General features: G+C 52.9%; 1 protein-coding gene across 2 annotated transcripts in view; it reads left to right on the top strand.

Moving 5' to 3' along the window:
- Positions 1-23,217, top strand: part of SEZ6L (seizure related 6 homolog like) — a 40,499-nt gene extending 17,282 nt beyond the window's left edge. The window contains exons 2-17 of one of the 2 annotated variants that reach the window (XM_074554042.1): positions 7,449-8,153; positions 8,770-8,903; positions 13,000-13,192; positions 13,664-13,849; positions 14,579-14,744; positions 15,440-15,606; positions 16,480-16,674; positions 16,759-16,897; positions 19,537-19,733; positions 20,767-20,961; positions 21,144-21,335; positions 21,535-21,729; positions 22,030-22,062; positions 22,183-22,297; positions 22,434-22,536; positions 22,785-23,217. In XM_074554042.1, coding sequence (XP_074410143.1) covers positions 7,449-8,153; positions 8,770-8,903; positions 13,000-13,192; positions 13,664-13,849; positions 14,579-14,744; positions 15,440-15,606; positions 16,480-16,674; positions 16,759-16,897; positions 19,537-19,733; positions 20,767-20,961; positions 21,144-21,335; positions 21,535-21,729; positions 22,030-22,062; positions 22,183-22,297; positions 22,434-22,536; positions 22,785-22,814 — 2,945 coding nt within the window. In that variant the 3' untranslated portion in view covers positions 22,815-23,217. The remainder of the gene's footprint in view (positions 1-7,448; positions 8,154-8,769; positions 8,904-12,999; positions 13,193-13,663; positions 13,850-14,578; positions 14,745-15,439; positions 15,607-16,479; positions 16,675-16,758; positions 16,898-19,536; positions 19,734-20,766; positions 20,962-21,143; positions 21,336-21,534; positions 21,730-22,029; positions 22,063-22,182; positions 22,298-22,433; positions 22,537-22,784) is intronic. The other variant, XM_074554041.1, reaches the window with a different exon arrangement.
- Positions 23,218-25,892: the final 2,675 nt, after the last annotated feature.

A 25,892-nucleotide genomic window follows, 5' to 3' on the forward strand; every position in this document is an offset into this window, starting at 1 on the left:
TTAACAGCATTTTAAAGCAGATCCACAACTCCCCAGGGCCACAGGAGTCTCTGTGGCATTGGGAAATTCATGGGAATAAGAAAGAAAAGCATCCTGACCTCTTTCTGCCCCAGGAATCCCAGCTGCATTCCCAGCCTGAGTCCAGAGCAGCAGCAAAAGAACGAGGTGCTTGGTCACACCTGTCCTGGGCACAAAGGGACAGCCCAGGAGGGACAGCCAGGTGTCCCCTGGGATGGGAGGAAAGCAGCTCCAAACTTTTTTGGCCTCTGCTGCATTGTCTTCCTGAGCAAAACCTGGGCATCTTTTTCCTCTATTAATTACTCCATAGAACAGCCTAGGTTTTCCCATTGGAGTCTGGAGGCTCCCAACATTTCCAGGCTGTCACCTGCACTGGGACAGGCACCTCTCCTTCATCCTCCTGACAGAGAGGGGAGCAGCTGTCTGTTTGCTCCAACAGCAATGGGAATGTTTGGCTGTAATCCATCCACAACCTTCCTGCTAAAACCAGAGCAGGCTCCAGGTACTAAAGGGATTTCAGCATTTATTGTAAGAAAAAGAAAGGCCTAAAGCAAGGGAGCCCGAGCAGGAGCATTCCTTCGAGGATGCTGCAGCACTGAGGCTTCTTGATTCATGGGTTCAGTGGGTCAGAAGCCCCTTTTTATCCTGCTTTTCTGTCCCTTTGGATTGGTTTCTTTTTGAATTCTTCATTTACATGAAGGTTTAAGGCCCTTGATTAGCCCATTACAGTTCTGTCCAGGCTGGCTCATGGTGCAATTTCCTCAGGTGTGTTATGGTACCTTGAGTTCCCTATTTCTTATAACTGCCTGTTGTGGTGTTGATGGTGAGAGGAACAGTGGATTTGTCTTTACAAACAAGCTGTGGGTCTGCTGGTAGATAAAACCAGCACTGGGAGGTAAAAGAAATAATGGGAAGGATTCCACTGATTGATGAAGGGAAAATGATGTTTTCTTTTACAAATAAACTTTAGGTTTGGTGATAAATGAAATTAGGCATTGAAAGGTGAAAGAAACAATGGGGAAGAAAAACTCCTAAATTCCATAAGAATTAAAAATTAAAAGGGAGGGTTATACATTAGAGGGAAATCTTTGGTATCAGGCATATTGGGACGTCTGAACCTCCCAAGCACCTCAGCCAATGGGGAAAGAGAGAAGGGAAATGTGGCTGGGAAATTGGGATGAAAAGGAGGCTGTATCCTCCAAAAATTTGAGAGACCCTAGGGAATGTCCCATGGCCTCTCCCTTTATTGGAATATAGCCAAAAAGGACTCCTCGGTCTCCTTTTTGGACATAAATGTCTGATGTTTGTGGATTAATTTTTGTAACAATGGGTCCCCAGGATGAGGTGAGATGAGAATTTGGGTCCAAGTTCTCAGAAGACTGATTTATTATTTTATTATATGACATTATATTATATTTATTATATTGTATTATTTTAAAAACTATACTAAAGAGAGAGAAAGAATAAATCAGAAGGTTGGTCAAGAATGACAATAAAAACCCGAGGCTGACCAGAGAGTCCAACACAGCTGGACTGTGATTGGCCATTAATTAAAAACAATTCACATGCTGGGTAAATAATTCTCCAAATCACATTCTAGAGGAGCAAAACAGGGAGAAGCTGAGGCTTCCCAGCTTTCCAGGAGGAAAAAATCCTGGCGAAGGATTATAAATAAATTAAAATACCATAGTGACAGCCACTCTTTTAAGCCCCCTTTTACAATATAATAACCCAACGAACAGCACATGCCTAACGATCTATCAGCTGTTTCCCAACAGTTTCTAACCTGTTTTTAACGCTCCCGTCCCCGTCTCACCTTTGCTGGGAGAGCAGCCCCGGTCCGGCTGCGCTCGCCGGAGCTCCCACGGGCATGACTCACCCACATCGCATTGCTACGCTTGTATTTGCTTAGAGGGGGAGCTGGCAGGATGCTCTTGAGGAAAATGCGTGGTTTTTTCTTTTTCCTTTCCTGTTGGAAAAAGTCGATCTGCTGGAGCTGTAAATGCAGGAAAAGCTGGGATTCGCTGCTTGGAGGGAGAGGCTGCATCTGCCTGCGGGGATGTTTGGGGAATGAAAGATTGTTTCATTCTGCTCTTCAAGATTCAAGGGCAAAAGCTTTTAAAATCTGAAAGCAAACCGATCACAGCTGAGTGTTTTGATGGATGCAGCCTGCTTTTTCTCAGTAGTCCCTTCCCACCCAAGCCCTCTGTTTTCCTTCCTGAGGGTAAAATGTGTGTTGTACACACTGGAAGTCAACGTGAGAAGAGGTGGGAGGGCAGAAGATGCCCAGGGTGCCCCTTATCACCCCCCAGCCCCCCAGTGATGTAAGATTTCACCAGTGTGATGGTGTTCACAGGGGTCTGAGGATGAGGGAAGAGACAAGGATCTGACTCCATGTTTCAGAAGGCTTGATTTATTATTTTATGATATATATTATATTAAAACTATACTAAAAGAATAGAAGAAAGGATTTCATCAGAAGGCTAGCTAAGAATAGAAAAAGAAAGAATGATAATAAAGGCTTGTGGCTTGGGCTGAGAGTCTGAGCCAGCTGACTGTGATTGGCCATTAGTTAGAAACAACCACATGAGACCAATCACAGATGCACCTGTAGCATTCCACAGCAGCAGATAATCAATGTTTACATTTTGTTCCTGATGCCTCTCAGCTTCTCAGGAGGAAAAATTCCTAAGGAAAGGATTTTTCATAGAAGATGTCTTTGACACATCAGGACCTGGTCTTGGCCTCCCTGCTTTATCCAAGATCTGGATGAATTCATTGTGATCCCATTCCTCCACACAGGTGCAGGGCAGTTCCTGCCAACCCTCCTGCATCAACCATATGGGAATGGGGAACTCCAGAGGCTCAGCCTTCATGCAGAGGGTGCTGGGCAGTGCAGGATAAATCCCAGCTCCCCACGAGGCCTTGGATATGATGCCAGCAGCATCTCTGGGCAGGATTACCCCAGCCCATCACCCCTGAATGCACCTGAGCCCGTCACACACGCAGAGCTGAACACCACCACTAATAGTGCCTGGATCAGCTTTATTCATTTCTGCTACAATCAGATCCTAAACCCTTCTGGACAGTGATTCCTGAGCTGGAGCAATCCTGCTGCCCTCCCTGGAGCGAGCGCTCAGGGTGATACCATCGGCATTAGTAACGGGAGCTGCGATAGGGCTACTCCTGCTTCGGCTCTTTCGGGAGCACAGCAGCGAAACGAGGTCTTTGTGATAATTCCAGCAGCCTTTTATCAGGCATTTGCAGCTCTCTAATTCCTCTAAACCCCTCTGGCTGAGGTATCTTGGCAATCAGATTCTCCTGGTGCCACTGGAGTAGCAGCCGTGTGCTGGCCACAGGACGTGGGCCTGGCTACGGGTACTGGGGACACTCTTGCATGGGGATGAAGCTTTGGAGTTGGGGAGGGGGATTTTGGGGCTGGGTAGGAGGATTTTGGTGCCTCTCTGCTGATGTGTGTTGGTACCCTGCCAACACCCAGTGCGTTGTCTGTGTGAGAGGAGATGCTCCGGGAGCTGCTGCCCTGCCACCCCTCCTGTCCTGCTGTTGGGTCTCTCCTGTTGCTTGCCACAAGTTAAAGCATTAATTCCTTAATCACCTGGTGCCCTGGAGAGCCTGGTGCCACCAGCCCAGCCCTGGGATGGGGCTGTGCCCCTCTGGCAGCTCCCACACACAGCCCAGGCCCGGCACCGGCGCTTCCTCCTCGGCTAAGTATAAACTGTGGGGGCTGATGGAGACATCCTCCCTCCCCGGAGCCCAGCTTCCTGCAGGGTTTGCACACACCCAGGCACGGCCCAGAATAGGCCTGGAGACCAGCTGTCCTTCCCTGATAAGGTCACTTTGTGCTCCAAACTGTCCCGGCCCTGCCTGGCCCATCCTGCAGGAGCAGCTGCTGTGCCCATGGGCAGGGCACAGAGCCCCCTGTGCCACCCTCGGGGGTAGCGATGGCTGCAAGGCCACCACTAAGGTTAACATGTGTGAAAAATGCCAATCATTTGTATTTTTTTAAATTTTAAAAGTTTACTAATAATACAATATTACTAATATTCAATATTATAATATTATAAAAATATTATAATTTTATAATAAGTAATATAATATAATAATAAATACATAATATTACTACTAATAAAAATAATAAAAAGTTTACTACTAATAAAATGGTTATAACATTGTAAAAATAGCAATATAATTAGAGCAATAATAATTTGGATAGTTTGGATAGGACAATATGAGACAATAAAAACAAAGAGTTATGGACAGTCCAGGTACCTTTTTCTGGGCAAAATAAGCCTGAAAAAGGACTCATGTTAACAGAGGATTAACCCTTACAAACAACAGCCTGTTGCACATTCATACACCTCATGCATGATTCATAAATTCCATTCAAACACAGGCTTCTGTCTGGTCAGCATCAACTTCTTCCTCTTAATCCTAACAGCATCTTCATGGCTCAGCAATGCAGGAAGAAGTTTATTTCTTCTGATAAGAGAGTAAAAAATCCTCTTTCTCTGAAAGATTCAGGTGTCCTGTGGCTGCTATCTCTGTGCGAGTCCTTTCTTTAAAAAAAAAGTATCTTACATAGCATAGTTTTTATTTTAACATTATGTTGTAACCTAAAACTATATTTAACACACTACTTAAGAAAATTAATACAGCATAACTTTCTAACATAACACATATAATATTCTTTTTAATATTTGTGAAAAGCCTATCATAAAATAGGCATTTTTCACACATGGGTTTGGAGAAGGCTTTCCAGTGCCAAACTGCCCTTGGAGAGCTCTTGATCAGGGTACAAGACAAACCCCTTGTGCATCTCAATAGTGTTTATTTCCATTTCCAGATTAGATCAAGGTCAAACCATTCAAGGTGACCATTTCTCTTCCAGCAGCTCTGGATTGATCACTTGTGCAGAGCAGGATGAGTTTTGGCAGGTGGGGAGGGTCCTGTGTGGCTACGATCACCCCATGGGCCTTGGACGGGGTGGAATGGCTGTTGGAATTCAGATCAGTGTGGAAAGGATCTCACCAAATCCCACCCTGGCCTTGCAAACATGGAAACCCACTGCAGTCCTTCCTTAAGGATGGGAATATTCAGTTCTGCTTCCCAAAAGGGCTCCAGGCAGGAATCAGGGGGCTGTGGGGGCTGTGGGGCAGCACCGAGCTCCATGGGGAGGGAGGTTTGGGGATGGTGATCAATCAGGAGCTGAAAACCACAATCAATTCTCTTTCTGATAATGTGGAATAAGCCCTTATTGATCCCCGATGCCCTGTGCCTGCCCCTCCCCTGCTCCAGCCCTCTCCCCTTCCCTGGAATGCATTTGCCCTTTACAAACTGCGGCGTGTTTAGTGGCTCATTAAGGAGTCGCTTTACAGAGTGTTTTATTTCATGCTTTGTTAAGGACAAAATCGAGTAAATGCATCCTGGCAAAGGATCTAATAAGGAATTAGTCAGCTTTCCAAAAGCATAAAATATGGTTTAAAGGCACAATCCATTAAGAATTAGGGTTCATATGACAAATAACCCGGGGGGTGCAGGGTTGGTGTTTTTAGGAATGTGTTGGCTTTAAGGATTTGGGATCCTTGACTGTTCTGTTGTGAGCTGGTGTCCCAGAATGTCCCAGAATGTCCCAGAATGTCCTACCCTGTCCTACCAGCCAGTGAGCCCTCTCCCTTCCCTGGGCTTTCTCCCCGTCTGAGAGCCTCATCCTCTCCCATCATGGACAAAACTTCTTGCTGCAGAGCCCTGAAATTGTCACCTGGGCCATGGGAGAGCAACCACCCACTGCTCCTCCTGGCCTTGGGGTGGGAGAGGAAGAGAAGAACTCTGGACAGCCCTGCAAAACTTCTCAGGGAAGGAGAGCTGCCAGTGGCATGGCCTTGGGGACATTCCACCCCATCAGCTCATGGCAGGGTGCCCATGGAGGCCCAGGGTGGGATGGAGAGAGAAGCAGAGACACCAAGAAACAACCAGAAGGTGTGGAAGCTCCTGGCGTGAAAGCTTCTGGTCCCCCAGAAGTGTGGGGACACTGAGGCACCCAGCCTTCCTGGGGGGATGATTATTCAGAGCTGGCACAAGCTGATGGTTGCAGATGATGTGTGTGAAATGTCTCCTAATGCGCTCAGGGAATGGGAGATGGATTTGCTGAACCACTTGGTAATTAAATAATTAATGCTTTAATTTGTGGCAAACAGCAGGAGAGGCCAGGGAGCCCTTGGGGGGCCAGGACAGGTTTGCTGGTGGCTGCAGCAGGGTGAAATGACTTGTCCCGGAGACAAAGGACCTGCCCAGGCACCAGCAGAGTGTCCAAGGACTCTCCTGTACCAATGAGCAGTGTAGGGACTGCCAGAGTTTTGCCAGCTCCATCCTTCAGGCTAATTCAGCTTTTGCCTTTCCCTGTTGTGTTCCTTATCTTTGGTTCTTGTCAGAAACTGCTTCTGTTTTCCAGGAGATGGAGCAAAGTCAGTTTTGAGCGCTGCTCAGTCCCTCTGCACAGGCTGCTTGTGCCCTCCCTCGTTCCCCCTGGGCAGTGGCACCCACAGTGTCCCTGTGTTTCAGGATTCACACACAAAAGCTCAATTTTTTCCCCTCCTTTTCATTCCAGTCCTACCTTAATTAGCAGAATTTGAAACAGAAAACATCAAGTTAAATGCAACCCAAGAGTTGTGCTTTTGTTTAAAGTTACTGCTGAGGTGAGCCCAAGTTTATCTGGAGTCTGCTTGGGAAGGGAACCCTGACTGCTGCTCCAGGCTCCATCCCATGGAGAGCTGGTGCTGTGGTGGCCACATGTCCTGGCTGCCACCACAGGCGTGTCACAGCAGTTGGAGCTGCTTTAGGGCTCAGTTGTTGCTTGGCCAGCAATGGGGCTGGGGGTTTGCAGACCCCCTGTGCCCACAGAGGGACAGACACCCTTCATTCCATGGGCTCCAAACCCTCCCAGGGGACACGAGGGGGCTGGAATGATGGTGTTTAAGTAGTGTGCATTAAGTGCTTTCCCTGGCAACTGCTGTTTCCATGGAAAGCGTTGACTCTCGGGCGCTCGGAGCTCTTTGCGGCGTCTCACAGAGCTCACAGTGAATTCCAGCCCATGGATCACAGCCCGGTCACCCCACAGAGGGGGATAAATCTGTATTTGTGCAATTACCCCTTGGCCAGAGCTGTGCTGGGTGGCTTTGGTCATTGGCTATTTCCTGCCCATCCCTGTTCCCATAAATGTTGGGTTGGGTTTGCCCAACACGGCGATGCCTGGAGGTGGGTGTGTTGTGCTGTGGGGGCTGCTCGTTCCTTCTTTGGGAAGTGGTGGGTGTTCCTGCAGCTTCCCAGGGGGCTGATTTCACACCAGCAGCACACAAAATATCTATTTTGGTGCCCAGCTTTGCCCAAGTCCCACTTCTCCCTGTTTCTTGCAGACAGCGGATCGGGGGCAGCGCTGGTGCCGGCCAGCCCGGACCCTCTGGCTGTGGATGAACCCCTGGAGAAGACGAGTGGTGGAGCTGCAGAGCTGGGGCACAGCACTGGTTTGACTGGTGGAGCTGAGGATTTTGGGCATGCTGTGGGTCCAGACCCTGGAGTTGGAGAGCAGGGGCAGGGCACTGCCCTCAACCTCCTGCCAGCCCTGGAGGAGACCACGCCGCTCCTGCCTACAACCACCGCTGCCCCCAGACCTGATGCCAAACAAACTTCCCCTGTTAAGAAAAAGCCACCAGCTCTGAAGCAAGGAAACACAGGAAGGAAGCACCCAAGGCTGAAGCCCACCCCGGCAGGGCCCCCTGGGACTGCCTCCCCAGCCAGCCCACGGAGCTCCAGGCTCCCCATGGCCGCCCCAGGGCTGCGGGTGCCAGCAGAGGACACGGAGCAGAGCCCCCCCGAGCTGCCCTGGGCGGAGCAGGCCACCACCAGCCACCCCACGCTGCAGATCTCCCCTTCCAGCCTGCCCCCAGCCCTCTCTGACAGCACAGGAGATGCTGGAGAGGCTTCCACTGTGGCTCCAGCTGGTGTTATCCAAACCAAGGGCACAGAGAGGGATGCGCATGGCTCTGTGCCGGAGGAGAGCCAGGAAACCACCACGTCCACCATCGTCACCACCACTGTCACCACCACAGAGCCCACCCCAGGTGAGCTGAACATGGACATGGGGCTGTGGCACTGGTAGGGAGCAAAGCACAACTGTGTTTAGGCAACCCCTCCCAAAATCAGGCCACTGCTTGGGTTTGAGGGGGTGCCTAAAATCTTCTGCTCTTCATTCACTTTATGATTGGAGGGATGGAATACTTGTCGTGGCTGGGAGTGCTGGGAGAAGGCTTCAGGAAGAGCTTAGAGCTCCTTTCAGTTCCTAAAGGGCTTCAAGAGAGCTGGACAGGGAATTTAGACAAGGCATAGAGTGTCAGGAAAGGGGGAATGGCTTCCCACTGCCAGAGACAGGGTTAGATGAGATTTTGGAGAGAAATTCTTCTGTATAAGGGTAGTGAGGCTCTGGCAGAGGCTGCCTAGAGAAGCTGTGGCTGCCCCTGAAACCCTGGAAATGTCCAAGGCCAGGTTGGATGGAGCTTGTGGCAATCTGGTCTAGTGGAAGGGGTCCTTGCCCATGGCAAGGGTTGGGCTTTAATGTCCCTTCCAACCCAAACCACTCTGTGATTCTGTAATTCCATGGGATCACTGATGGGGCACAGTTAGGGTTTTGGGGTGTGGGAGTGAAATGCCCTTGGTGTGACCCTGTTTGTGTCCTCTCAGTGCTCTGCAGCATGAGCTTCCACGAGCCTGAGGGCTACATTGACTCCACGGATTATCCCCCCCTGCCCCTGCACGGGTACCTGCAGTGCACCTACAACGTCACCGTCTACACCGGCTATGGCGTCGAGCTCCAGGTGAGCCTTGCCCTGGGCTGGCCCCACAGCCAGACCCACTGGTTTTGTATTTGCATTGCCCCCAGACAAAGGAAGGAAGGATGAATCTTAATCCTGGTTCTCAGAAGGCTAATTTATTATTTTATGATGCTATATTATATTAACGAGTACTATACTATACTAAAGAATACAGAAAGGATACTTACTAAATGCTAAAAAGATAATAATGAAAACTCCTGACTCTCTCCAGAGTCTCGACACAGCTTGGCCCCAGTTGGCCAATAAGTTAAGACAATTCTCATCAGAAAGCCAATGAAACAATCACCTGTTGGATAAATGTTACAGACATATTTTATGAAAAATCTTTTTGTTAGGATCTTTTCTCCTGAGAAGCTGAGATTCTTCAGCTTCCTCATGTTTTGCTGCTTTGGAATGTGATTTGGAGGGTTGTTTACCCAGCTTGCGAAATTGTTTTTACTTGATGACCAATGATAATCACCTGTGTCGAGGCTGTGAACAGTCATAAGATTTTATTATCATTCCATTCCTTTCTATTCCTTTCAAGCCTTCTGGTGAAATCCTTTTTCTTTTAGTATAGTTTTAATATACAATTTTATTTTAATATAATTTAATATCATTAATTTAATATCATTATTAATATAATTTAATATAATATAATAAATCAGCCTTCTGAAACATGGAGTCAAGATTCTCATCTCTTCCCTCGTCCTGGGTTCTCTGTGAACACCACTACAGATAAACATTCTCCAACTAAATTCCAAAGCAGCAAAACACAGGAGAAGCAAATGAGATAAGAACTGTTTTCCTTTTCCTCTGAGGCTTCTTAGCTTCCCAAGAGAAAAACCCTGGGGAAAGGGATTTTTCCAGAGAATGTGAATGCCACAATTGGTCACTGCAGCAAATGATGCCAAGCCTTGGGCACCTCTGCCCTGGGCACCTTCACTTGATAAAATATCCCTTTCAGGGGGAAAAAATAGATTTTTTTCTGAGGCTTTGTAATAAATGAACTCAATGAGGGAGCTGGAACATCCTGAATGTCAGCGATGATCAAACTCTGTAAATGTCACGCAATTAATTTAACCAAGAGGCACTGGCAGCAGATTGTTAAAAGGAACTGGGTGGGATGGGGGCACCAGATCTCTGCCCTCTGCACCCCCCATTGTCAGGGAGGGGTTTGGGTGGCTCTGAGGGTGCAGGATGCTCAGGAGGGCAGCCCAGGTTCCTTCTCTGGCTGGGGCAGGTGCCCAGTAAATGCCCACCCATCAGAGCAGGGGGTCTCACCAAGCTGATGTGAATATTGCACCATCAGCTCCCCCCAAAACGAGCATCCCTCAGCCTGGTGAGGCTGCAAGCAGGGCTGGGGCCTCTGCCCACTCCAAACCCTGTCCAGGTGAAACGAGCCCAGCGTCTCCATGCTGCCTGCAATCCTTTCTTCTCGTGATTTCCCCGTGTCACCATTTGCATCCAATTTAAATCCCTGCACTTTGTGTAATGAAAAGCATGCATTAAAAGGAGCTGGAGCTCCAGCAGGGTTGTCCCTGCTGTCCCCATGGTGGGCACAGGCAGGGGCTGGCCCCAAAGCCACCGTGGCTGCCAGCCCTGGTAGTAATGTTGCCCTGGGAGCAGCAGTGGTGCAGGCTGAGCCCTGGAGAGTCTGAGCAGCTCAGCCACTTCTCCATGGCAGTGGAAAAGTAACTGGACACAGCAACTGTCTCCTCAGATCCACAGGGTGCTAAAGAGAGGCTGCTCTGCTGTAAATTCGCCTCTGTCCATAATCCATCAGGTGACACCACTCCTGACCTCGCTCTGTTGCGAGCTGAGGTTTTAATGGAGCATAAAATTGGCCTCTCCACCCCCCCACAAGCTTTGCATTTTGCTTTGCTGATGCTTTGGAGCATTGCAGACAAATTAAATCACAACAGCAGGTCGGGGCTGGTGGAGCATGGCCTGATCTGCAGCTGGCAGTGCCCTGTGCTGCAGGAGGTGAATTCCAAAGGGAAGGCACTGGATAACCTGGGGTGTGGGGTGTGGGGTCCCATCAGAGGGGTTTGGATTGGATTCCCAGCTCCTGTAGCTGCCTCTTACCCTGGGGATCTCATTAAAGGCTCTGCAGGAGCAGAGAGAAGCCCCTGGGACAGGAATGGGACAGCCTGGTGGTGGCAGGAATGCCTGTGACATTCCAAAACTGCTCCTGCAGGCACTGGGAGCCCTGCAGGAGGACACAGGGACACTCCACTTTTTTTGGAGCCAGACCCTCACTCGCTGCAGGGAGGACAAAGCCTGGATGTCAGGCATGGTCTGGGAAAGGCTGGGAGCTGCCCTGAGCTGTGTGAGAGCTCAGGGTCCCTGCTCAGCTCACTGCCCCTCCCTGCACCCCTCTCAGCATTCCAGGGACAGCTGTGTCCCTGCCTGTGCCACGGCAGCCCTGGGAGCTGGGAGCAGGCAGCTCTCCTTGGTGAAATTACATTTATTTTTAAAATTCTTGAATCTTGTTGGCAGGAGATAGAATTTCCCTGAAGAGGTTTTTTTCCCAGTGGGTGAGCGAGGCTGGCAGCCTGACTGGAAGATCCCTGCTGCCTTCCCAAGGCTCTGGAGGAGCTGCTGTGGGTGCAGGCAGTGATTGAAGTCAGAGCCTGTGCTCCCAGCCCCTGGCAGGATCTCGCACATATGGTCCCTCTCGCAGGGCTGACGCTCCCTGGCACGGGGCCACGGCAGAGTCTGCACTCCCTGCTCACTCCAGGCTCCTCTGGGAATGCCAGCCTGGTGCTGGCACAGGGAACGGCATTTGTGACACCCTGTTCCCCTGGTTCCACCGAGGTGGAACTGAGTGTGTGTGTGTGTGTGTGTGACACCCAGCACTGATCCCCAGCTTCCTCCCTTCTTCAGAGCCCTGCCTGCTCCAGCTGCTCCCCCTGTGGCACCCAGCAGTCATCCCCAGCTTCCTCCCTTCTGCAGGGCTCTGCCTGCTCCAGCTGCTCCCCCGAATCCCCTTCCCAATTTCCCACAGTGATTTGGCTCTGTGTCACCAGCTCTGGAAGGACCCAGCTGGGGAACAGGTTTGGCTTCAAGCAGAACAAAATCTGTTAGAAACACCTTGGAAAAATCTTTGCAGGGATCCAGACCCAGCTGGAGAAGCAAAGCTCTGTCTCAGTGGGAACTGGGGAAATTGTTGGCATTGTATGGAGCCTGCTTGGATCCCTGGACTCCAGATAATTCACCCAAATAACACTTAATCAATGCCATTTATTAATAATCAGATCTGAGCCATCCCATCAGCCACAGTGTGTGCTGGCCATGCTGGTGGGGGGCACGTTTTGGGAACAATATCTAGAAAAGAAGAAATGACCTAGGGCAGGCTGGGGGTCAGAGTTGCACATAGCCTGTGCTCCAGAAAATGCTTTTCCCTTCCAGGACCCAGCTGGAAAAATAAGGCAAAATCAGCTCCTCTTGGACTGAAACATGGGCTGGGGTGAACCCAGGCATGTTCTGAACCACCTGGGGATGTTAATCCAGCTTTGCAGTGAGGAAGGAGCATTTCCAAGGATTTCCTTCAGGAGCAAGCTCAGGATGCTGAGTCTTGGGGTGGCTCCATGCAGTGCCCTTAGAGCAGGGCACATCCCAGCCCCATGTGCCAGGGGGAGGTGGGCACGGTGGTGACAGCAGCCACAAATCCCTGCAGTCACAACATCGTCGGGAGCGCTCCCAATCACGGCTGGGCTGGTGCTAAATATAGAGCCTGAGGCCTCACACACTCAGGGAAACAAACGGTCTGATGAGCATCTTTCTGCTGAAATATGAGCCCATTTATTAAGCTAAATGGACGTGAAATGTAAATGTGAGGTTACTGCTCAGCTATTTCCAAATAATAATTAAAGCCTTTTGGAACTGCTCATTAGATGCACTTGCTGTGTGGCTCCCCGAGCACTCCTCAGTGGGGTGAGGGATCCTGGGGAGGTTTCCTGGTGCACGGGGTGGGTGGTGAGCACCAAAGCCTGAGGAGTGCCCTGGTTTTGTGGCAGCACTGTGCTGGTGTGACGCTCTGGGTGTGTGTGATGGGCTGGGATGTGACCCTGGGGTCCCCACTCTGTTCCCGCAGGTGAAGAGCGTGAACCTGTCAGATGGGGAGGTGCTGTCCATCCGTGGTGTGGATGGCGATGCCCTGGTGGTCTTGGCCAACCAGACCCTCCTGGTGGAGGGCCAGGTGATCCGCAGCCCCACCAACACCATCTCTGTCTACTTCCGCACCTTCCAGGACGACGTGGTGGGGACCTTCCAGCTCCACTACCAGGGTGGGTAATGGAGGGGGTTTGGGGTCAGTCCCACTTGGCTGCAGGGTCAAACCAGTGGGCTGTGTCCCCACAAACCAGCCACACTCCTGTTTCACCCCCTGCCTGTGGGTGTTGTGCCCAGGGTAGAGGGTTCAGTGTGCCCTGATGTCCCCAAGCCTGGCGCTGGCTGTGCCTCTCACACTCATCTTGCCCTGTTTCTGTCCCCATGGAGCAGCTCCTCCTGCACACACTCACACTGCCAGTCTATTTTTTACCTCGAAGAGCTTTAAAAAATAAATGAGTTCCAGCAAATTATTTTTAAAATAGAAACTGGGTCTGGGCAGGAGCAGTAACAGGTGGGGAAGCGGCAGCAGTGGGGGGGTTGGTGGTGCTCTGCTGCTGCTCTGTGTGACACGTGGGCACATCCAGCACGTCCCCACGGGGTGGCTGGGAGCAGCTGAGCCCTGAGCTCCCAATGTGTGCCTGTTCCAGTGTTTATGCTGAGCTGCAACTTCCCACGGAGGCCTGACTTTGGGGATGTGACGGTGATGGATCTGCACTCGGGTGGCATCGCTCACTTCCACTGCCACCTGGGCTACGAGCTGCAGGGCCCCCGCATGCTGACCTGCATCAACGCATCCCGGCCACACTGGAGCAGCCCCGAGCCCATCTGCTCAGGTACCTGCACATTCCAGCCCCGTGCTGGGAAACTGGGCCCCACTGAGGGAAACATGAGCCCCTGTCTTTGTCTCATGAGATGAATGCAGTCTTGGGAGGTATTGGTGGTATTTTTGCCTGATGTCCAGGAGAAATGATGAGCAGGATTCCATCTTATCAGGAGGCTAATTAATTACTTATTATTTATAGTATATTATTATATACTATATTACATTACATCTAAACTGAATCTGCCAAGCACTCCACTGCACAGCATCTCGTGACTGTCAGCCCACAGTCCCAACACACACACCTGGATCCAATTGGTCAGTGGATCAAAACACTCACACCAGAATCCAATTATCAATTCCCTTCAGGTGAACAATCTTCCACAATGCTTTCCATTTGTGAACAACATAGGAGCAGCAAATGAGATAAGAATTGTTTTTCCTTTGTCTGAGGTTCAGAGAACGTGAAAGCCAGAAATATTCTTGCGAAGAACTGTGCCTTGTTTTTCTCTGTGAAGAGAAATGTGGCGACAGGGAGGGGGTGAGAGCAGTGCCTCAGGTGGTCAGGCAGTGACAGCAGAATCTGTCCCCTCGTTGGGCAGCAAAGTGAAAGGAAATTAAGATTTTGTGTCTGTGTGTGAGTATAAATATGTGCAGACAGAGCAAAGCAGAGCCAGGCAAGAGGTTTGTGCCCTGGGAGCACAAATGCCACATGCCAGCGGGGCTGTGCTCTGTGTTGCAGCTCCCTGTGGAGGGACAGTGCACAATGCCACCATCGGCCGCGTGCTGTCCCCCAGCTACAGCGGGAACCAGTCTGGCAGCATGTACTGTGTCTGGGCCATCGGGGCCCCCCCGGGACAGAAGCTGCACCTGCACTTTGAGAAGCTCCTGCTGACTGAGAAGGACAGGTGAGGCTCCAGGAGCTGTTTCCCCACAGTCCTGGAACTGCAGAGAGATCCCAGGGGGGCTTCTTCTGCACAGGGTGAGGAGAGGGCCTGTTGCTGGGCACTAAACATAGAAAAATGGAGTTATTTGGGTTGGGAAAGCCCTCTGAGATCATTGAGTTCAACTGTCCCCCAACACTGCCAAGTCCACCACTAAACTATGTCTCCATACTTACACACAGCTGTTAAATCCCACCAGGGATGGGAACTCCACCACTGCCCCTGGCTGCCTGTTTCAATGCTTATCAGCCCTTTTGGGAAAGAAATTTTCCCTGATATCCTTGATATCCAGTCTACACCTTCTCTGACACAAGCCATTTCCTCTCATCCTATCCCTGTTCCCAGGGAGCAGAGCCTGACCCCTTCAGGGTGTCTCCTCCTGTCAGGGAGCTGTGCAGAGCCGCAAGGTCCTGCCTGAGCCTCCTTTTCTCCAGGCTGAGCCGCTTTCCTGGTGCTCCAGCTCCATTCTCATCCCTGGACACACTCCAGCCTCTCCATGGTCAGGTTCTCATTCGGACAGTCTGTTTCGGAAAGAAAACCCCAAAATACACCAAAACCTGGAAGCCCCCAGTTTATCCCAGCAGCTCCAGCTCCCTCCCCTCGTGCCTGGGTGGGACTGAGGGGCGCTGTCCTATGTCCCATGCCCCGTGTCCCCGCAGGATGGTGGTGTACAGCGGGGACACCAACCGCTCGGCCGTGCTCTACGACTCGCTGCGCGCCGACAGCGTCCCCTTCGAGGGAGTCATCAGCGATGGCTCCTCCATCCGGATCGATTTCCTCGCTGAGGAGCCTGCGGCTGCCACCGCCTTCAACATCCGCTTCGAAGGTGCTGTGTCCCCGTGCTGGGCCCCGGGGTGGTGCCTGGCTCAGCCAGGATGAGGCAAATCTGTTGTTTTGGGGTGTCCCCGACTCCAGCTGTGGGTTGTGGTGGTGTTTGCAGGGGTTTTAGGATGAGGGAAGAGATGAGAATGTTGACTCCATGTTTCAGAAGGCTGATTTATTATAATAAATAAATAAACATATTTAATATATATTTATCTATATTATATATAATATATATCACATATAATATATAATATATAATATATAACATATTACATATAATATATAATATATTATATATAATATAATATAATATAATATATAATAAATTTTATATTATATACAATATATAATATATATAATATATATTATATTATATATAATATATATTATATACATAATATTATATATTATCTATTATAATAAATATAATAAATCAGAAGGCTGATTTATTGTTTTATTATATATATTATATTTAAACTATGCTAAAAGAATAGAAGAAAGGATTTCCTCAGAAGGCTAGCTAGGAATAGAAAAGGAATGATAACAAAGGCTTGTGGCTGACCGAGACAGTCTGGACAGCTGGACTGTGATTGGCCATTAATTAGAAGCCACATGCGATCAGTCACAGACCCACCTGTTGCATTCCACAGCAGCAGATAATCATTGTTTACATTTTGCTTCTGAGGCCTGTGTGGCTCAGAATAGGTAAATTGTTGTTAATCCTAATTGCCTGTAGAACACTCCCTAGAAGAGGCCATCCTTTCAGGAGGGGATGCAGGGCTCAGGTTCTCATGGGGACACCAGCAGGGCCTGGGGAAGCTCAACGAGAAGGGAGCAGCTCCGTGTCCCTACAGCTAACAGGGATCTCTTCCAGCCTTTGAGCGGGGCCACTGCTACGAGCCCTACATCCAGAACGGGAACTTCACCACCTCTGACCCCACCTACAACCTGGGCACCACCGTGGAGTTCACCTGCGACCCCGGGCACTCCCTGGAGCAGGGCCCCGCTGTCATCGAGTGCATCAACATGCGGGACCCCTACTGGAACGACACGGAGCCGCTGTGCCGAGGTCAGCCCTGCCCCTGGACACTGCCAGGTGTGGGGTGACACCTCTGGGTCCCCACTGAGCCCTGACACCCCTTTGCCCCCACAGCCACGTGCGGAGGGGAGCTGACTGCTGTGGCCGGGGTGATCCTGTCCCCCAACTGGCCGGAGCCCTACACGGAGGGGGAGGATTGCATCTGGAGGATCCATGTGGGCGAGGAGAAGCGGCTCTTCCTGGACATCCAGCTGTGAGTAGCTCAGGGGCTTGGTGTCTGGCTCTGCCCCAGATGCGCTCCTCTCATTTTGCTGCACGGTCCTGCTCTGCTTATCTCCACCATGGAATCACAGAATCCCAGAACAGTTTGGGTGGGAGGGACCTTAGAGCTGATCTCCCATGGGCAGGGACACCTCCCACTATCCCAAGTTCCTCCAAGCCCCTTCCAGCCTGGCCTTGGACACTTCCAGTGATGGGGCTGTTAGCGTTCAGAAACACATAATCACGAAAATTATTATGTCGGTGCTTTTTATTAAGAGCTCTGGGAATCTGGGGTATTTTCCACCCAAATCTGACTCCGACTATACATTCGAGATGAACATGTTTTTATATTCTATCATTATATAACTTTCACGTTAATTATTAAACTTATATTGTTCTATTGTATACATAGACTTCAGCCAAGCATAGCCCCCCTTAAATTTCCAACATAGATTCTCATGATTCTTCTTATGATTATATAATAATTATATTTAATTACTAAACAATCATCACATCTAACAATTATATCATTTATCATACTGCTTATGCAGGTGCAGTGTTCTGGGAAAACACAAAGCCCAACATTTTCAGAGTCTATCTTTAACATTTTCCAGGGCTCCACTATCAGGGCAGCCACAGCATATCCAGGCAATCTGTGCTAGGGCCTCGCCACCCTCACAGGGATATGCCCTGTTCTCTCCCTCAGAGCTTCCATAATCCCCTTTGATGCACTTGGCACCCTGGGCAGGACTGAGTGGTGCTCCCTGAGTTCAAAGCACCATTACATGTTTCATAACAGCAGTGAATTGCTGCTCCAACTGCCTTGGAATTCTCCACAGGGAGCAGTGCCACAGCAGCACGTGGCCATGTGCTTCTGGAGTGACACCCAGCACGTCAGGAGCTGGGTCATGCAGGGTTAGGAGAGCCTGGAGGCATCCATGGGATGGAAACAGCTCAATCTTTGGGATAATTGTGAAATACAGGCACTAAGGGAGCAGAGCCACTCACTAGCCCAGCTGAACATGCTGGGGTCAGAGGGGAACGGGATTCAATGCCAGGCTGAGAGTTCTTGGCATGGTAATGCTGCTGCTGCAGCAGGAGCCTCCTTTGATGCTATTTTGGGTTTTCAAGAGGAGGACGTGTTTCAAGTAGAGGCTTAGAGTCATAAAGATTTTAAAGCTCCCCATAAAATCCCAAGTGGGAGCTCCCAGCACACCTCTCCCAGCTCTGTGGGTGCTGGGGCTGAGCAGAACTGCAGGCCAAGTGATTTGAAGTCATCAGGCATAAATGTCACCGAGAAAATCGTGTTTGACAGAAAGCAGAGATTTACTACAAATGTCAGCTTGCCATGGGGATTAGCTGGGCTCCCTCCAAGAACATTCCTAATAAAACGTTCAGGGATCAGCTCAGGCATCTCCTGTGTGGCTGGGAGCATCCTGGTGCTCTCCTGTCAGGGAAGGGGAGGAGGTTTGTCCTTGTCCCAGTCCCTCCCGTGTGACAGCTCCCAGCCCTGGGGAGCTTCGCTGGGGCAGACAGGGCAGGACAGCCAGCAGGGAAGGGGTGCCACTGCCCACCTTGGGGTGATGTGATCGTTCACCCACTCTGCCAGCCCCGGGCACCCAGAAAACCCTCCCAACACCAGAGCTGTGTCCCCTGGCGTGTGCACCCTGCATTGTCCTTGGAGCAGGGGGAAAGCAGCGAGCCCCCCCATCCCCTTCTGCTCCAGGGCAGCCGCATTCCCGGGGTGGACGGAGGCTGCAGCCATCCCTGCCCGGTGTCCCCGGCCGTCCCCGCCATCTGCGGGCCGCCACTGCGCTCTGGTGGCCGCGGGGACAAGCGCGGCTCTTATGGAGCGGCGCTTCCGGGTGCGGGGTCCCGGGAACCGGAGGGATGGAGGTGACTCGGAGGGAGGTGACCTGGCTGTCCCTTGGGCCCCGCCTGTGGGGGACAGGCTGTCCCTGTCCCTTGCTGTGTCCTGTCTGGGGTTCCCGGCACACGCTGCTCTCTAACTCGCGGGTTGCTGTTGATAATTGCTGCCCTGAGATGTGCAGGATGTCTGCTTCGGCCTGCGCGGCTGAAGAATGAGTCTGGACTCTTCACTTTTCGGTCTTGAGGTTGTTTATTAGTTCTTATCTATAAAATTTTCTTTCTGCCCAGCCGAGATCTGCTCAGCAGGGCAGCCACAGGCACTCTGTGTTGTCCTTTTATACTACAAACTATGTATAACATATTTACACTTAATTCCCAATACCTATCACCTATGTTAGACAGAGCACTTCTACTCTAAACCAATCCCAAAGTGCCAACATCACTGCAGAAAATGGAGAACAACAAGAAGAAGAAAGGCTGGACACGCCCAAGTACCTCCATCTTGTCCCCATAACCCCCATACCAAAAATCCTAAAATCTACATTTTCACCCTGTGATAATTCTATTATCACACTATTCAAACCTGTGTGACTTTCATGTCCTCATACAAAGCTGTCAGCTTGCTCCAGGAGTCAAAATCAAATCCCCAGGTGTTTTGCGCTGGGTGCCAGGGTCTCCAAGATCCCCGGCGGCGTGCTCAGCAATTCTGGACAGCCAGAGGGATGTGCTGAGTTCTGACATCTAACCAAACTCTCCTCCCAGCCTGAACATCACCAACAGCGACATCCTCACCATCTACGACGGGGATGAGCTCTCCTCCCGCATCCTGGGGCAGTACGTGGGCAGCAGCGGCCCCCAGAAGCTCTACTCCTCCAGCCCCGACCTCACCATCCAGTTCCACTCAGACCCTGCTGGGCTCATCTTTGGGAAGGGACAAGGATTCATCATGAACTACATAGGTATGGGGAGCAGGGTGCTGGTGTGAGGATGTGGCACACAACCAGCCCAGCATGTCCAGGTGCAGGGGCTGGAAGCAAGGAGAGTCACTGTGGCACCAGCACCCCCTTCTCATCCCACCCTGAACCTCCTGCAGGACCCCCAGGCCTCTGTGTCAGTCACTTCTGGGGTGTCCCTGAATGTGTCCCCTCCTTCAGGCTGGCAACAAGGTGGATTTGGTCCCTGTTAGCCCTGGGGGGAAGAAATTGCTGGGTACAGGGATGCAGGATACCCAGAGACACCCTGACAGGCAGGGGTGGTCACTGAAGCCAGTCCCTGGGGGGGCTACTGAGGTGGATGTCCCCATCTCTGTGCTCCAGAGCAGCTCCTGGAGACATCTGTTCCATTGTCCTTTGGGGCAGCTGTGCCTGCCAGGCTGGGGCTGTGGGTGCCCATGGCAAGGACAAGGATTGTGAGGGCATTCCATCCCCATGGCTCCCTCTCCCCCACCGTGCTTCCCATGCCAGGCTCCTCCAGGCACATTTTCCTTGCACTGCTGACAGCCCTGGCTACGACAAACAGAGCGAGCTGCAATGCAGAGCACCCAGAGGCTGCAGGGCCCTCCTCGGTGCTCTGCAGCACATGGGGCTGGGGAGGGCAGGGCACAACCCTTCACCGAGCAAACCAGCCTGGGGGAAGCAGGGAACAAATCCTCCTTGGTGAGCAAACCAGCTGTGCTGTGACCATGGTGCTGGCATCTCTCCTGCACCCACAGCTGGAGTTGAGCCTGGTGCTTCCAGGTTTTCCTGACCCCATTTTCACCAGCCCAGCCCTCTCTCTGCCTGTAGGATCAGGGCTGGGGAGGCTGCAAAGAGCCCCTGTCCCCCACAGCTGCCCTTCCCTGTGCCCAGGGGATGCTGCCTGCAGTCCAGCTGTGCCGTTTGTGGGGCTGTGGGGAGGGACAGGATCTTGGGAAAAGCTGTGTGTCCAGCTGGGGTGGCTCTGGGGAGGGCTGTGCCAGGGGTCCTGCTCAGCCAGAATCCCTCTTGGCTGCAGAGGTGTCCCGCAACGACTCCTGCTCGGACCTGCCCGAGATCCAGAACGGCTGGAAGACCACGTCACACACAGAGCTGGTGAGAGGAGCTAAGATCACCTACCAGTGTGACCCGGGCTATGACATCGTGGGCAGTGACACCCTCACCTGCCAGTGGGACCTCAGCTGGAGCAGCGACCCCCCCTTCTGTGAAAAGAGTAAGTGCCCACAGGAAGGTGCTGCTGTCCCTGTCCCACATCCTGTGACAGTGCTGGTCCCAGCTCCGAGGGGCTCCCAGCTCTGAGGGGCCCCAGCCCCGAGGTGCCCCCAGGTCCAAAGTGCCCCCAGCTCTGAGAGGTCCCACTCCAAGGGGCTCCCCTCAGCCCTGCTCTCTCCCCAGTCATGTACTGCACGGACCCAGGGGAGGTGGAGCACTCCACTCGCCTCATCTCGGACCCGGTGCTGCTGGTGGGCACCACCATCCAGTACACCTGCAATCCTGGCTTCGTGCTGGAGGGCAGCTCCCTGCTCACCTGCTATAGCCGTGAGACCGGCACCCCCATCTGGACCTCACGGCTTCCACACTGTGTCTGTAAGTCTGGGTGCTCTCCTGCTCCCCTGCAGCCCAGCTCCCCTCTGGGGGCTGTGGGTAGCACTTTCCTGCAGCCAGGGGGTGGTGCAGATCCTTTCCTCTGGAAGCAGAGGAAAGTGAGGGCTTGTGTGCTTCCTCACTGCCCCCAGGCTCCTCCTCTCCCTCGGGCTCACCCTGGATGCGTTTCATTCTCTTTCAGCTGAGGAGTCACTGGCCTGTGATAACCCAGGGCTGCCAGAAAATGGGTACCAAATTCTTTACAAGCGCCTCTACCTGCCAGGAGAGTCCCTGACCTTCATGTGCTATGAGGGCTTTGAGCTGATGGGGGAGGTGACCATCAAATGCATCCTGGGCCAGCCATCCCACTGGAGCGGGCCCCTGCCCATCTGCAAAGGTAACAGGGAAAGGGAGGGGGGCAAGGGGACAGCCAACACCTCTGTCCCCAACCTGGGACAGCCCAGGGACCATGATCTGGCTGCAGCCCCAGCTGGGAACTGAACTCAGCTGAGCTGGAGCTTCTCTGGGTCTGGGCTCTGCTCAGTCCTGGCCCCATGCTTACATCACTGAGAGTTCACAGCATGGTTTGGGACCAAACCGGGCAGGAGATCCCAGGTTTGCGTTTCCCAGCAGGCAACAGCTGCCAGCACCCTGCCAAACCCAGCTACAGACCAGTAACTCTCCATCTCTCTTCCAGTGAACCAAGACAGCTTTGAACACGCTCTGGAAGGTGAGTGGTGTGGATTCCTGGAGGCACAGCATCCTGGTGGAGCCTGGGAGGAGGGGGAGAGGCAGAGAGGGGATCACCCGGTGCCTGCAAATGCCGCCACAATAGATCTTGTCCTTTCAGTAGCAGAAGCTGCTGCAGAGACGTCGCTGGAGGGGGGAAACATGGCCCTGGCCATCTTCATCCCGGTGCTGATCATCTCCCTGCTGCTGGGAGGAGCGTACATCTATCTCACCAGGTGGGGCTGCAGGGGCTGGCACACAGAGCAGGGCCAGCATCGCCCTCCCAGCCACACTGCCCGGGGCGCTGGGAGGAGCTGGGATGGAGGGATGCGGTTCTGGAATCCCCAGTGACCCCGCCTCTCCCCCCTGCAGGTGTCGGTACTACTCCAGCCTCCGCCTGCCCCTCATGTACTCCCACCCCTACAGCCAGATCACGGTAGAAACGGAGTTTGACAACCCGATTTATGAGACAGGGGTGAGTCCTGCCTTGCCTGTCCTCCCTAGGGATATTCTTGAGAGGTTTGAGTGGCTGGGCAGCCATGGATGAGTCCAGCCAGGCTCTGTGGGAACAATGGGATGGGAGGCACAGGGGGCTGTGGGGTCCTGGCTGCCACGGCATCACTGGGAACAAAACAACACTCAGGATCTCTCTGTCTGCCTGGGAATGGGGAGACGATCCTGAAATGCAGCTGCTGCCCTCAACTGGCTTTTCCTTGCTTGCAGGAAACACGAGAATACGAGGTTTCGATATAAGGACAGTGGTAAGAGAGTCTCCAGCAGCGAACTTAATGTGCTCTCATAGAACTTCCTCAGTAACTAATCCAGAGACCACGTGGAGTTTGGTTGGACCCCCGGACCTGCTGTTGTCTTTCCTTTTGCCTCTCTATTGAAGATTTTACTGTTTTCTTCACTGTATTTATTCTATTTAAACTGCGATAGGTGTGCTGCCCAGCCCTGGGCACAGGCAGCAGCTGGAGCCGGGGCAGAGCTGGGTCCTGGTGAGGCCAGGGGGGCACGGGGGCACTGCTGTGTCCCCTTCCATGGCAGAATGTCCCCTTCCATGGCGGAGCGTCCCTCGGCACTGCCCACACAGACGCAGGGGGATTTTTTTGCGGTTCTGATGTTGTTAAAAATTAAAGATGTCTCCATTGCAAGAGCCTGCGGTTGATTGCTGGGAGCTGAGGTAGCGCAGGGTCCCCCCCAGGGTCCCACGTGCAGCTCCTGGGGGGCTCAGGGGCCACTGGCCCAGGGACTGTCCTCACTGCAGGGCTCAGGGACAGCCTGGCACACACGAGGTACGTGCTGCTTTCTTTTCCCACTTCGCTTTGGATGTGGAGAGGCAGCCAGCCAGGATCTGGGGTGATGCTCTGTGGAGAAGCACCAACCTATGGAGAGTGCCACCCTGCCACTGGGAGCCCTGGAAGCCACCTTGGAGCGAGCAGAGCTCCCAGCTGGTGCCTCTCTGCTCTGTGCCCGCTGATCCTCTCCAGCAGCACTTCCCATCACCCTGCCAGGATCACCCCGACCCAGCCGAGGGTGGCTCTGTGCCCCTGGCAGCATCTCAGGGTAAGCAGGATGGGCTGGGCTCCCTGGCTCCTGCTGCAGGAGGGGCCCTGGCGGGCTGTGCTGTGCAGGGGATGAAGGTGGAGCTGTTGGGAAGGAGAGGCAGCTGGGATGTGTGGAGGCTTCAGCACAGGAGTGCTGGGGGGAGCAGAACAGGCAGAAATCGCCCTCAGTCCCACCCTCGCCATCCCCTGCACTCCTTCACTGCATCACCCCTGCCAGAGCCACACAGCAGTGGGGACACGGACCCCAAAGGGCCACCACTGTCCCTGCTGTGTCCCAGCCAGCCCCTGGGGAGGGCAGTGAAGCCACCACCACGTCCTTGGCTGCTGGTGTCCTTCTTTTGTCCTTGCAGAACAATGGCGAGTGCGGGAGGCCGGGGGAGCTCGGGGTGGTTTGGTTGGTGCAGCTCTGCAGTGTACAGCTGGGCTTTAGGGGTTTTCCTTTCAAAACAACGAATGTGTGTTTGTAATTTGTAATGGTTAAAAAGGAAAAAAAAAAAAAAAAGAGGAAAAAAAATTGTGCCAAAAAAAATGTACGAAGCATTTCATTTCCCTTCATACATGTCTGTTTTTATAAGAACAATGTGAAAATTGCTGGGATTAAATATTTTTGAACATGATAAAGTAGTTCCGTGGGAAGCTCTAGCATTCAGTATAACCTTGATAACAATTGTTCTGTATTTTTAAATGTCTGAAATCAGCTTGCAGATGCTCTGGCCGCAGGCAGGGCAGGGTGAGGGCTGGGTACACTGCATGCCCTGCTGTGGGATGGTGGCCCAAAGCCACTGGCTTGGCTCTCAGTGCCAGGTCCTGCCCTGGTGCAGCCCCACAGTGCCCCCTGCTCCCGCGGGATGGAGGCATCTGAGCCCTGCTGGGACATGAGGTGACCGGCACAGCCCTGGGGACATCTCCCCTCTCTGGGTCACCCCACAGCACTGCCCCTTGCCATGCCAGGCCAGCCCAGTGACGTCTCACAGAGTGGGTGGGGGGCTGGGTGCTGCCCCGAGGCACCGGGACCCCACTGGAGACCCTTGGAAGTGTCACAAAGGGCATGCAGAAAGTTTTGGGGAGCCCTGGTAGCCCAACCCCATTGGGCAGGGGGTCTGTGGGGACTCATTCTGCCTGTGCCCTGCTCACCCCTTGGCCGCCCAACAACCTGTGGCTGTCACCTGGCAGCTGCCCCACCTACCCCTGGTGAGCACAGGGCTGCATCCCACGCGAAGCAGGCAGGCACAGCTTGGGAGAATCCCAGGGCTGGGTGGGAAAAGTACCCCCCTGCTCCCTGAGAGTCTCTCGGGGCTGAGCTGCCCGGTGGGGGAAGAAACGAGCCCCTGCAAGGTTTTCCTCCAGCATCAGGCGTGGGCAGGGTAAGCTCCTGCCCAGGGGAGCCTGAGCACGACCCTGCCCGCTGAGAGAGCGTGGTGGCAGCACGGTGACTGTCACCTCGCCAAGGAGCAGCGCCACCCCAGCTGGAGCAGCATTCCCTGATGCCAGCAGCCCCAAGAGTCCCTGGCAGCGGGGAGGGACGGGGATGCTCTGCCCATACCCCGGGGAATGCCCGGCGGAGGAAACCCGGGGGCTCCCATCTGTCCCTGCCCCTCCGCACCCACAACAATGCAACAGCGCTGCCCTCCCCGGGCGTGCTTTTAACCAAGGTTACGCTGTGACATCGATAATGGCTTTGCTCAGCAGCTGCCAGGCTAATGCACAGGGGGCGAGGGAGCCAAGGCTCTGATGCAGAGCATTCCTGGGGGAGGGAGATTGGGTTATTTTTGGACGGAGATTGCAAGAGAATTAAAATGAAGGGGAAAAAAAAAAGCCCTTCATGCTGCCGTTCCTCCTCGGTGACGTAAAGCCAGAGCCAGTCTCTGGCCTCAGGCGATGTGCTGCGGATGGAGCTTTGTCTGGGCCCAGCAGCCTCGGCCACAACAGCCTCACCCTCCCTGGGGCAAGGCAGGGGCACAGCAGGGCCGTGTCACGGCAGTCACAGGACTGAGGGACCCTCGAGGTCAGGGATGGAGCAGCAGGGACCCCTTGATTCCTTGCAAGCTGCATTGGAGGCTGGTGAGGCAACACAGCATCCCTGCCCTGCCCAGATTTGCACAGCATCCCTGCCCTCTCCAGGTCAGGCACAGCATCCCTGCCCAAATTTGGCATAGCACCCTTGCCCAGCCCAGGTCAGGCACAGCATCCCAGCCCAGCCCAGGCACAGCATCCCTGCCCAGCCCAGCCCCGGCACAGCATCCCTGCGCATTCCAGATCAGGC

The sequence above is a fragment of the Zonotrichia albicollis genome, chromosome 18 (assembly GCF_047830755.1).
Source record: "Zonotrichia albicollis isolate bZonAlb1 chromosome 18, bZonAlb1.hap1, whole genome shotgun sequence".
In the NCBI taxonomy this organism is placed as follows: Eukaryota; Metazoa; Chordata; class Aves; order Passeriformes; family Passerellidae; genus Zonotrichia; species Zonotrichia albicollis.